Source organism: Astatotilapia calliptera, chromosome 3 (assembly GCF_964374335.1).
Source record: "Astatotilapia calliptera chromosome 3, fAstCal68.1, whole genome shotgun sequence".
NCBI classification, from domain to species: Eukaryota; Metazoa; Chordata; class Actinopteri; order Cichliformes; family Cichlidae; genus Astatotilapia; species Astatotilapia calliptera.
The window spans coordinates 56,518,656-56,532,178 of NC_137424.1; the positions used below are offsets into that span (position 1 = coordinate 56,518,656).

The 13,523-nt window shown below is 44.5% G+C and overlaps 1 protein-coding gene and 1 long non-coding RNA gene across 2 annotated transcripts in view; one reads left to right on the forward strand and one right to left on the reverse strand.

Moving 5' to 3' along the window:
- LOC145425534 (uncharacterized) overlaps window positions 1-13,523 on the reverse strand; it is a 273,752-nt gene that overhangs the window by 48,933 nt on the left and 211,296 nt on the right. The window lies entirely within an intron of this gene.
- Window positions 61-3,432, forward strand: LOC145425490 (tripartite motif-containing protein 16-like). The gene has a single exon (XM_080298569.1). The coding sequence runs from the start codon at window positions 145-147 to the stop codon at window positions 1,822-1,824; it is 1,680 nt and encodes a 559-aa protein (XP_080154695.1). The 5' UTR covers window positions 61-144; the 3' UTR covers window positions 1,825-3,432.

Genomic DNA, 13,523 nt, shown 5'->3' on the forward strand with positions numbered 1-13,523 from the left:
ACAATGGGCGTAAACAACATGTGGTGACGTGTAAGAGCTGACAGGCTCCATTCACTGCAGAAACACGTTGTTGAGATCAGAGCTCAGACTAGTTTCAGTTATAAGGAAGAGAAACTCACACAGTCACTGACACTGAGAGGAGAAATGGCGCAGAAAGGAGTTCAGCTGGACCGAGAAACCTTCTCTTGTTCCATCTGTTTGGATCTACTGAAGGATCCGGTGACTACAACCTGTGGACACAGCTACTGCAGGAACTGTATTAAAAGTTTCTGGGATGAAGAGGACAGGAAGGGAATCCACAGCTGCCCTCAGTGCAGGAAGACTTTCACACCGAGGCCTGTCCTGGAGAAAAACGTCATGTTTGCAGCTTTAGTGGAGCAGCTGAAGAAGACTGGACTCCAAGCTGCTCCAGCTGATCACTACTATGCTGGACCTGAAGATGTGGCCTGTGATGTCTGCACTGGGAGGAAGCTGAAAGCCATCAAGTCCTGTTTATCTTGTCCAGCCTCTTACTGTGAGAAACATCTCCAACCTCACTATGATGCAGCTCCATTAAAGAAACACAAGCTGGTGGCCCCCTCCAAGAAGCTCCAGGAGAACATCTGCTCTCGTCATGATGAGGTGATGAAGATTTTCTGTCGTACTGATCAGCAGAGTATCTGTTATCTCTGCACAATGGATGAACATAAAGGCCATGAAACAGTCCCAGCTGCAGCAGAAAGGACTGAGAAGCAGAAGGAGCTCGAGGTGAGACGACTAAACATCCAGCAGAGAATCCAGGAGCGAGAGAAAGATGTGAAGCTGCTTCAACAGGAGGTGGAGGCCATCAATGGCTCTGCTGATAAAGCAGTGGAGGACAGTGAGAAGATGTTCACTGAGCTGATCCGTCTCCTCCAGAAAAGAAGCTCTGATGTGAAGCAGCAGGTCAGATCCCAGCAGGAAACTGAAGTGAGTCGAGTCAAAGAGCTTCAGGAGAAGCTGGAGCAGGAGATCGCTGAGCTGAAGAGGAAAGACGGCGAGCTGGAGCAGCTCTCACACACAGAGGATCACAACCAGTTTCTACACAACTACCCCTCACTGTCAGCACTCAGTGAGTCTACACACTCATCCAGCATCAATATTCGTCCTCTGAGCTACTTTGAGGATGTGACAGCAGCTGTGTCAGAGACCAGAGATAAACTACAGGACATTCTGAGAGAGGAATGGACAAACATCTCACTGACAGTCACTGAAGAGGATGTTTTACTGTCACCACCAGAGCCAAAGACCAGAGCTGGATTCTTAAAATATTCACATGAAATCACACTGGATCCAAACACAGCACACACACATCTGTTATTATCTGAGGGGAACAGAAAAGTAACATTGATGATGTTCAAACAACAACAGTCTTATTCTGATCATCCAGACAGATTCACTGGATGGTGTCAGGTCCTGAGTAGAGGGAGTCTGACTGGACGTTATTACTGGGAGGTGGAGTGGAGAGGGGGAGCAGTTCGTGTAGCAGTTGCATACAAGAATATCAGCAGAACAGGGTTGGGCAATGAATGTTTATTTGGAAACAATGACAAATCTTGGGCATTGTATTGTGACACAAACAGATATATATTTGTGCACAACGATGTCCCAACTGTTCTCTCAGGTCCTCGGTCCTCCAGAGTAGGAGTGTACCTGGATCACAGAGCAGGTATTCTGTCTTTCTACAGCGTCTCTGAAACCATGACTCTCCTCCACAGAGTCCAGACCACATTCACTCAGCCGCTCTATGCTGGACTTTGGCTTTATGGAGATGGAGACACTGCAAAGTTGATTAAAGTCAAATAGAGAAGACAGGTTCATGTTGATCCCTGACCATTATATGTACTTGTGTAGTTTCTAAATGAGGCTTTACATTTTAGAAGCTGAGAAGTTCAGTGGTCCATTGATGTGTGAAAATAATATTGCACTGATTCAAACTGTACTTACATTTATATACCTTACATCAATATAAATCTGAATTTGTTCTTATGGCTGATAATCATGTGAGTTTAAATGATACTACTCTTCATATTCAGCATGTTTGAAATCTGTCATCAGTCTGGTTAGTGGTTTTATTCTGTAGTTGCTGTAGTGGGTTGTCAAATGCAACAATATATTGGAGTTGCAGTGATTCATCATGTTGGGTCTAAACTCAGACCCCGCTATATCCAGGACTTATTCCCATGAAAGAAAAACAAGTCGAAATGACCACACTGGTGGCCTCCTCTCGCTGCCTTTTATTGACAAACTTCAAACAATAGTTTACAAAACAGCTCCCCCTGCAACCCCCTTTGGTTACAAAGACAAGGCACTGTATGTAAGTGTGTGTGTGTGTGTGTGTGTGTGTGTGTGTGTGTGACCTCCTGCTGACCAAAGGGTCATAAACCCAGGAAGCTTACATCAGAAGAAACAGATCTTTCAGATAGGATGTATCTACAATAAAACCTCCCCCAGCACAGAGTGGCTGCTTAAACTAAGACTGTACAAATTTAAGAAACACAATGGCAACATTCAACACTTAGACTTAACATTTCACTCCTTTTTGTCATTGTCATTCTTAAATTTCAACTTGTGCACGCTTTTTTCAGACAGTGTCAGTGTAGATTTCATTCATGCACAGTAAACTACATTCTATACATAAGCAAATCAGTATCAACAGTTCAAAAACAGGAATTAATATTTTCAAAAGAAGATGCCACAAAGGACCAGACGGTAACCAAGCTATCCAGTCTTGTGGTGCATCTACTCCTGTTGTGCAATTCATTATGTATTTCTTCAAGTACACAACTGAATGTCAAAGGTCAAACAAGAAGAATCATCATTCTCAAAAATCATATGTCTCTACAATCCAACTGTACACAGACTGTGATATTATTCTGTTATTATATGTTACCTTATATATGTAATCAAAATAGTTGAAGTATGTTAACTGCTGTAGATCATATTATACCCTTTAATATAGAGAGTGCGTTTAGTATGGTTTTAGTTTGCATTATACTTCTGACTTAAAAGAGTGTGAAAATCATTCGATCTATTGGTTTGACCTGTATTACTCAAGCACTGTTGAATGTGTTACACTGGTTCTTGACATGTTTTACTGCTGAATCATGAGGAGAAGGTTGTGTGCAGAGGACCTTGTCCAGATAATAGAAGAAACAGACCACATTCCTTTTGTGAAGAGCAGAAAGACAGGGAGCCGAGGTCATAACTTAGGCGCCGAAAGAGAGGAAGAATGTGAATGTTTAGGCTTTTACGACTAGGTGGGGGCCACTAGAGGGTATAAAAAGCTGTGTAACCCGTCACCACTTTGAGACTTGCTGTGACCCTCTTCAGGCAGGTCTCCCCATCATGATGGTTCTAATGCTCATAAGTATTGAATTGTATGGAAATAAATGATTGTTGATTGACCATTTATACACCGAGTACTGTCCTTCCTTCAGCCCAAAGATTCAAAGAATTGGGAGATTTCAACAAGACATAGGTATTTAAATGCATCAGTTGACTTTATTGTTTGTCCATATGGCTCTCAGCTAACTTCAAAGCTGCAGCCTAGTCAACACCCGTCTTTATGACTCCTATCAACCCCCCAAATCTTCTCACTGTAGGCATCCTGTGGGGGTTAGAGTCAACTGGTAAATTATCTGCAATCACAACTCTTCTCCTGTCCTGTTGTCACCACAGAAAAAGCTTTGTTAAGGAAATTGGATCAAGGTGTTTTGATCTTCTTGGCTCAAAACCTCAAGTGTTCATAATGTAAATGTAGACAAAAGGCTTCTCTGTTTACATCCTTCTTGCAGAAGACAAAAGAATAGGTGATGTTGCCATGTTCCATGGTTAATCTTCAACTTGGGCTAATCCATTGTCCTTCATACACATAGGCAATTGGCCTGTTTCCAGTTCGTTTAACTGTATAATGTCCTGCAACAAGTCATATTCTTTGAGTCAGACGAGCAGGTCTGTCCTACCAGAGCAGTTCACCTTCCCAGCTACTGGTGAATCAACCTTCCATTCAGGTTCAGAGCAGTTGAAAAGTTGGCAGTGTTCCTGGATGTGTTGCCAAAGCAACCAAACAAACTGTCTCGCTCTCAGTGATGCTATAGGGCCACAGTCCAGAAGAATGTGTAGCCAGTGGCATCACAAGCATAACCATTGGTCTCGTTGTTTATGTGAGCGGTTGTGTTCATAAACTGCCACCAGTAGTTGTTGAAAACCCATGCGGGTACTGGGTGTGGTTTGCTCTGTTCCAGTGCGCTCCCTGTCATCCCACTCTGGGTCCACAGGCACAAGAAGATGCACAGCACATTCCCAGCCATTCTGATGAGTACCTGTGGCTCAGTTGGTTTCTTCACCGGATTGAGACGAGGGGCCCTGGAAGCTTCCCCCCCCCCCCCCCCCTTTGTTCCCGGTCTTCCTGCCACTTACTCCGAGCTGGCCTGGATGTGTGTCACCTTCTTGCAGTGCGCTTGATATATCCAAGTGTTCCTTCCAGCAATCTTCACTGCTGTGGTCGTCGTCAGCAGCATCCGATATGGACCTTCCCACCATGGACTGGACCAGCACTTCCTCTCCATGGCCTTATCATCATCCAATCTCCAGACTTCAGGCTCTGCTCCTGCGGAGAAACAGAATCATCTGGCAGATCATTTGTTCTCACAACTACTTTACTTTTAAACATTTTCAAGCATCTAATCTGCTAATATGCTCTCTCTTCTGCTTTTCTATCATCACTACTACAGAAGACTGGAACTCTAAATGCTCTAACATGTGTAATCTCAAAAAGTCAGACCATTCTCTGCTGGAGTAATCCTCATGTACTTATTCTATACAGTCTAACCATGTCCTGCCTGTCTTCCTAAATCTTAACTTTACTGCCTGCAAAAGTTTTTTTTTTAAAGTATTTAATAATCCTAGAGTGAGTATAACGACTGCTCATCTCCCTCCTGTTTGAGACATGGTATAGCCAATGGCTCAAAATAGCACCAGTCTTATACAAATTATCAGGCAGTACTGGTTTATCACACAGATAAAAAAATCATCCTGCAAGCTTGCTCCCTCTGTAAGTCACAACTGTTTTCCTGCTGTAGGTGAGTGGGCCTGCATGTCTGCTGATGCTGTACTGATAAAAGGTTAACACCATGTTTAACTACAGCTGCCTCTTTTGTGATCTTATCTGCAAAAACTTTCCCTAATGTAACTGGATCTTTCCCTCACATGTGTGCTGCACATTTACAAACGGCAATTCCACTGGTTAATAACACTGCCTCCAGCAGAATTTGCAAGAGTTTGGTGTGTTCTGCAGGTTTCCCTGTTGAGGTTGTCATACCTCGTCTTGCCCACCGTGCTGCAAAGAAATGTAATGTAGCGAATGCATACTGACTATAAGTGTATATTGTCACATCTTGTTTCTCTGCAGCTTTACACGCTTCCGTTAAAGCTACTATCTCTGCTGCTTGAGCAGACATAGAACATGTTAGTTGTCCTGCACAAATAACTTTCTCACCATCTACTACAGCAAAACCTGTTTTAGCCTGTCCCTCTGCTGTTTTAAAACTTGAACCATCAACAAACCAAACCTTTCCCTCACTTAGTGGCACATCTATTAAGTCATCCCTCAGCTTACACGTCTTCTCCTCGCGCTCTCTACACTCATGAGAAGTGCCCTCCTCCGTTGGCAAAAAGGGTTTGACAGATTCAGAATTGTGCACCACTTTATGGTAATATGTGTGGTTGTGAGAGTAACATTAAAGACAAGTGTCTTGTAGGTGACAGAAATGTAAGTTTAGTCTGCGATAGTAAACATCTACCTCTTCTGGAACTAACAATGTCAAAAGGTGAAATAAACTATTGAAACATTGTACAGCTTAAGCTGCTGCACATACTGATCTCACGCATGGAGGTAAAGCACGAGCAACTAGAGCTAATGTTTTAGGATAGTAAGTTACTGGCTTCACTTGTGGAAAAAGTGCTGTTAGTTATTTTACAGTCACCTTGCATTTGTGCTGTTCAGAGAACCACAAGTCCATCGCTGGACCTCCTCTGCGCTGTCACTTTTTGGAGCTTGGCACGCTCCCTCAGGTTCCATTTTGTGGGCGATCCTCTCAGTCACTCCTTCTCGTCATGGCACCTCACGACATCTACAAATTGAAAAAATGACACTCCTCTCGCCACACGGCTTTCGCCATGTGTCAACTCCCCAATGAGACATGTACAAGAGTGTTGCACAGTCTCCCTAAAACAATCTCCAGGGTTGGTCCCTTGGAGCAGCTTCACTCCAAGCTGTAACCCTGTGTAAAACATTAATCAGCACTTAAATGTTCAGCTTGTTTAACTCCCAGCTCCTGTATCACAGAAGACAAAGTCTTAAATTTAAAACAACTTCACATTTGCAACCAACTATAGATCATAAGAGTAATAAAGTATTCAGCATCACAGAGACAAGTATCATTGCAGGTTTATTCTAAACTCATTAAACTCCTACTTTTTCCCATAATTTATTCCAAATTATTTAACATCTCAATGTTATTCCACATTGTAATCAGTGACTTCCCTTAAGTTTGTCACTCACCATGAGCCCAATAGTGTGGTCAGATAATGAGCTCCATGTAACTATTCTGTAACCACTGCACATCTGTTCAAGCGTCACTTGTCTGTCTGTGCTGAATCCTTTACAAATCACATGATCAACCATCTGCTGTAAAAAGAAATGTAAATGTTAGCGCTGCGCAGGTGTATACACTTTCTCACAGTAATGTCTGTGAGCAACACAAGTTAGTGAATGACACACACATGGTAAATTCACAGACAGAGAATTTAAACTAAAAAGGTTAAATTTTCAGAGTTCACATAGTCATAGTCCTCTTGTGGCTCCTGCTCCTGCAACAGAGACACACACAGAGATACATCCACACCTTTGTCAGGTGGGGGTTGACTTCACACAATGGTGTTAAGTCAGTCTTGTCAGCTTTTGTCAGTCAGTCAGTTCCCCATTTATTTTAAAATTCTTACTCATTCACTCAGTGATTCCTTCTTTTGCTAATTGTGGAAATTATCGGTGCATTCGTTTCCACGCTCAGCAAAACAACGTCATTTCAAAAAGAAAAATAATTTAGACTGGATTTCCTCGTTGAATCCTTTTGGACAGGAACTTGTTTCCTAATTGTCCCAAATAAGTGGCTTTCTCCTGAGCCCATTTTAATTTTGGAGAAGCTCACTTTGCAACAGTTTTCTCGACGACGCTTCGGTTCTAATCGTGCAGATCTGCTCAAACAGAGATCATCAAACAAAACTTTCACTGCACCATGAAAGTAACAAAATAAAAGAAAGAAAATAAAGGAAATCAAAGAAAATAAAGGAAAGAAAGGCCTTGTTTAAGTCATGACACGTGTTCTTCATGCCAGGGGGATAAATCGTCACAACCCAATTGGCAGGTTCAACTTTAGTAATAAAAGACAAATCAAACAGCCAGTTTAATCTCAAACATTCATCCAATCAGCCATACACACAACATACAGCTTAACCCTGTTGTCTTAGCACATAATAAGTTTCTTCTCGTGTGTCATGGTAAAACTTCTTCACACACCAGAAACTCACAATCAGCTCACTCAACTCACTCATTTAAGACCTCTCATCAGCGTTCTGTTTTCTCCTCTATGATGCAACCATCTGTCCTCCTATAATATTCAGTCCACTAGTCTATGTATCACTTTCATCTTACTAGTGACTTGGACAAGATGACAAACAGAATCTCATGCTTAAGATGCTGTCTGGTCTCATGAGTATCATTGTATGTGTATATGCATGTGGAGTTAGTATAGTTAATGCATTCAGTATGTTTTTGTGTTCATCTCTCATCACACTTTCATTATTCTCATCACTGCTTAAAACAACACACATCTCTCTCTGTTTTGCTTCTTTAACTGTACTTTTCTCCAAAACAGAAAATAGCATTACAGCTGTTTCAGACTGAGAAACACCAAACACTCTTCGTGCTATTCATCCACACAACTATTTTATTTCTTTTTGTCCACTGGGCAGGTGACCTGCAGAATCACGTCTGCCCCAGCTGGATACCTTTCACACACACCATGACGTCAGACACTCTCACACTCGTGGAATTGATCAGGAGAAAAACTTTCTTCATCTTCACACTCTGTTACAGAAACACCATATGTTTTTTTTTTTTTGTGTTGTGTCAGGGATGGATATGTAGTTGTAACGTTTGTGTTCACTTTCTTTCCTTTCTGTCTCCTCTCTTGCCTAGTCTGTCTTGGACTCAATGCTGACTCAGCCTATAGTCTCTCCTCCACTTCTGCCTCTGCTCTCTCACGCTCTTCTCTGACTCTACTTTCTGCTAACATTCTTGCTCTTCCTAATGCTTTTCTACGGTGTTGTTCTAGAGTAGTTGCAGTGGATTGAGCTGTAGTTTCATCCTCAGGTTTCATTCACTACTTCTTGCAATATTGCTCTTTTAACATTCTTGCTTCTCTCCTCTTCTGAGCCTGCTCCAGCCACAACTTAGCAACTGCTAACTGCAATTCCTTCCTCTGCTTCGCTTTAGTGCGCATGCGCCAACCAGCGTGCAGCCTGTTACAGTCGCTCCTGCTTTTCTCTTAGTTTAGGTTTTTTTTTCTTACGTATTCTTTTTTTTCCTGACTTGTATTTTCCTCCGTTTTCTATCTCTTACTCAATCATGTGGATTGAGAGAGTTTTTGTTCTTCTGGTGGCCGTGGAACTGTTACTTTTATCAAGGAACGGGACCGCGGCACATCTCCTACACGCACGGACTGTTTACTCCAGAGATCAGCTGATCGCCCTGATGCCGGCCGGCTCGCTGGCCAGGCCCGCAGAAGTACCAGCTGAAATTTGGAGGAAAACACATCGGGGATGCAGAGGTCAAGGACAGAAGAGAAGAAAAAAGGTGACGGTGAGACAGCGGAGGCTCGAAGCGAGGAGGAGGTTTAAACCGTGTCTGCCGTCTATCGTGATGGGTAATGTGCGATCGTTGGCAATTAAAATCGACGAGCTCTCAGCACTGGTACGGAGTCAGAGGGAATACCGAGAGTGTAGCCTGATGTGTTTCACCGAATCATGGCTGCACCAGGTCATTCCCGATGAGAATGCTTCCGTGGAAGGCTTCCACACTGTTCGGGCGGACAGGGACAGCATCGCTAGCGGTAAGCGGAAAGGAGGTGGGCTTGCTGTTTTAGTTAACAACCGGTGGTGTAACCCTGCCAACATAACAATCAAAGAAAGGATTTGTTGCCCGGACACTGAACTGTGTGCTGTTGGACTCAGGCCGTATTATTTACCCAGGGAATTCTCTCACGTCATCTTGGTGGCTGTTTATGTTCCCCCCTCTGCTAACCCCACAGCTGCATGTGACACTATCCACTCTGCCATAGCTCGGCTACAGACTCAGCACCCGAGTGCCTTTATTGTGATCTCGGGTGACTTCAACCATGTATCACTGGACAATACACTACCAACATTCAAACAATATGTGGACTGTCCCACCAGGGGAGAGAAAACTTTAGACTTACTGTATGCTAACGTCAAGGATGCATACAACTCCTCCTCCCTCCCCCCACTTGGTAGGTCAGATCATAACCTGATTCACCTCACCCCCCGCTATGTGCCAATTGTGAGGAGGGAACCTGTGACCACCAGGACTGTCAGGAGGTGGTCAGAGGAGGCCTTAGCAGAACTACAGGGCTGTTTCGAGGTGACCGACTGGGAAACACTCTGTGAGCCTCACGCCGAGGACATCAATGGGCTTACTGAGTGTATCACAGACTACATAACTTTCTGCACCGACTCCATTGTTCCAGCTCAGACTGTTCATTGTTACCCAAATAACAAGCCGTGGGTGACTAAGGACATCAAAGCCCTCCTCAACAACAAGAAGAGGGCTTTCAGAGGGGGCAACAAAGAGGAGGTGAGGAAGATCCAGGTGTTACTAAAGGACAAGATCAGAGAGGCTAAGGACAATTACAGGAGGAAGCTGGAGTGGAAACTCCAGCAGAACAGCATGAGAGAGGTGTGGAGGGGCATGAAGACCATCACTGGATTCAGGCCAACCAACAGCAGGGGAGCTGAGGGAGGTGAGAATAGAGCCGACGAGTTGAATCTGTTTTTCAATAGATTCGACACGACAGTGTCTGCTCCCACCCCCACAACCTCACCTGCAGTCAGCCTGGAATCCAGAACCACACCACTGTGCCAGCCTCTCTCTTCACATGTTGCCTCCTGTGAGATTCCTGACACCCCTCCCCCACCCATCACCTTCACTCAATACCAGGTTGAGATGCAAATGAGGAGACTTCACTCAGGCAAGTCTGCTGGACCAGACGGAGTGAGTCCCCTTGTCCTCAAGACCTGTGCCCCCCAGCTGTGTGGAGTCTTTCATAAACTGTTTATGCTGAGTCTGAGTCTGCAGAGGGTCCCGGTGATGTGGAAGACATCATGCCTCGTCCCTGTACCAAAGACGCCACGTCCCAGTGGCCCCCAGGATTACAGGCCCGTGGCACTGACCTCCCACATCATGAAGACCCTGGAAAGGCTCATCCTGGACCAGCTGCGACCCATAGTAAGACCACACCTGGATCCCCTTCAGTTCGCTTATCAGCCTCGTCTCGGAACAGAGGACGCCATCATCTACCTGCTCAATCGTGTCTACACCCATCTGGACCAGCCGGCGAGCACTGTGAGGGTCATGTTCTTTGACTTTTCCAGTGCTTTCAACACCATCAGGCCGACCCTCCTGGGTGATAAGTTAGCAGCGATGCAGGTGGATGCTTCTCTGGTGTCCTGGATTGTTGATTACCTGACAGGAAGACCACAATATGTACGTCTCCCACAGTGTGTGTCTGACAAGGTGATCAGCAACAGGGGACTGTCCTCTCCCCCTTCCTCTTCACCCTCTACACCACAGACTTCAGCCACTGCACAGAGACCTGCCATCTTCAGAAGTTTTCTGATGACTCTGCGGTGGTTGGATGCATCAGCAGGGATGATGAGACAGAGTACCGGGCTGTGGTCGACTCCTTTGTCACGTGGTGTGAGCAGAATCATCTGCAGCTCAACGTGGCAAAGACCAAGGAACTGATCGTGGACTTCAGGAAGACCAGGAAACACTTGACCCCCGTTTCAATTCAGGGGGTCAGTGTTGACATTGTGGAGGACTATAAATACCTTGGAGTACACATTGACAATAAACTGGACTGGGCTAAAAACACCACAGCACTTTACAGGAAGGGCCAGAGTCGTCTCTATTTTTTGAGGCGACTGAGGTCCTTCAACATCTGCCAGAAAATGCTGAGGATTTTCTATGAGTCTGTGGTGGCCAGTGCGATCCTCTATGCTGTTGCATGCTGGGGGAGCAGGCTGAGGGTCGCAGATGCCAACAGACTTAATAAACTAATCCGTAAGGCCAGCAATGTTGTGGGGATGGAGCTGGACTCCCTCAAGGTGGTGTCGGAGAGGCGGATGCTGTCCAAGATAAAGACAATGTTGGATAACACCTCCCACCCACTCCATGACATGTTGGTCAGTCACAGGAGCTCGTTCAGTGAGAGACGGAGATTACCGAAAAGCACCACTGAACGACACAGGAAATCATTCCTGCCTGTGGCCATCTCCCTGTACAACGCATCCACTTAACACACTGTTTGCTGCTACAACTACACGTTTCTTTTCCAACTATTTATTTATGAGTGACTTATGTATGTATGTATGTATGTATGTATGTATGTATGTATGTGTATATATATATATATATATATATATATATATGTATATATTGTACTATTCTTAGTTAGTGTATTGTCTGTCTTGTCTTAATGTTGGTTTAAAATGGAGCACTGTAACAAAAAATAATTTCCCCCAGGGATCAATAAAGTATTCTGATTCTGATTCTGATACCCGTTTTACCTGCTACACTTACAGCTATTCTTTCTACCAGCATTTTACACTTAACTTCCACTAATGTCCCTTCAAATCCACATTTCTTACACCAACAACCTACATACTGCGTGCTGCCTGGTAAACATTTCTCCATAAATTTTACATCTCCTTCTAATGCAGACTTACACATTTTATTCTCCATTACAAGACAACAATCAGCCACACTCACGCAGACCACGTCTGGCCCGCACACACACACAACATAGGCCTATCGCTTGCGTCTGCACGCACAGCTAGCGCTCTCTGTTGAAAACTCTCCAACGCCCCAAATGGCGGAGATTCCAGACTCCGAACCTAGGTTCTCTCCACGCCCCAAATGGCAGAGAACTCTCTACGCCCCAAACGGCGGAGAAGCCTGCGTCTCTCTCACGCGGCTAGCGCGCTCCCGGACTCACGTTTAACGCACAGCCCGTAGCCGCTCTCTATTGTTTTGGGTCCACGTGTGCTCTCGTGACCAGCGCTCCCCCGGACTCAAGCGTTTCACGCAGAATCACGGTGACGCGTTTCTATCTAGGATCCCACATTCATTCACACGGTTATAGAGATGCTCTCTGATTGCTTACCGTTGTGTTGCGTTTCGTTCACAGGAGAGTCCTAGAATCCCGTCAGTCGCCGTCCACGAGGGGAGTTCAGACGCTATTCCACCGGCCTGGTCGCGAATTTAACACTCCAGGGCTTTGTCAGGCGTCCTAACGGCCTGGTTGTCGACAGTCTGCGGCGTGTCCTCTCTCCCCTCAGTGTGCGGCGAAATTCTTGGAATCCGGCACGTAGGACCAATTAATGTTGGGTCTAAACTCAGACCCCGCTGTATCCAGGACTTATTCCCATGAAAGAAAAACAAGGCAACAGTGTTCGATCGATTTCTTGCGCAAGGGAGGCCCTTCCATCTGTGACCAGCACGTCGAAATAACCACACTGGTGGCCTCCTCTCGCTGCCTTTTATTGACAAACTTCAAACAATAGTTTACAAAACAGCTCCCCCTGCAACCCCCTTTGGTTACAAAGACACGGCACTGTATGTAAGTGTGTGTGTGTGTGTGTGTGTGTGTGTGTTATGTGAGAATGTGTGTGTGTGTGTGTGTGTGTGTGTGTGTGCGTGTGTGTGACCTCCTGCTGACCAAAGGGTCATAAACCCAGGAAGCTTACATCAGAAGAAACAGATCTTTCAGATAGGATGTATCTACAATAAAACCTCCCCCAGCACAGTGTGGCTGCTTAAACTAAGACTGTACAAATTTAAGAAACACAATGGCAACATTCAACAATTAGACTTAACACATCAGTTAGTCAATGATTAGAGAATTGATTGTTTTATCATTATTTTAGTCACATTTAAAGCTGGTTCCAGTTTCTGAAATGTGAAGATTGTTGATTTTCTTTATCATATATGACTGTAAACTTAATGTCTTTGAGGTTAAAACTTTTAAAATGTAACAAAAATTAAATACTTAATGTTTGACATTTAATTTTATATTTCATATGAAAAGTTTGATCACACTCGATTATTTATACATTTAAATATAAAACTAAATAACACAGGCCTG

Coding starts and splice junctions, on each gene's coding strand:
- LOC145425490 (XM_080298569.1), top strand. CDS start 145: ATGGCGCAGAAAGGAGTTCAGCTGGACCGAGAAACCTTCTCTTGTTCC.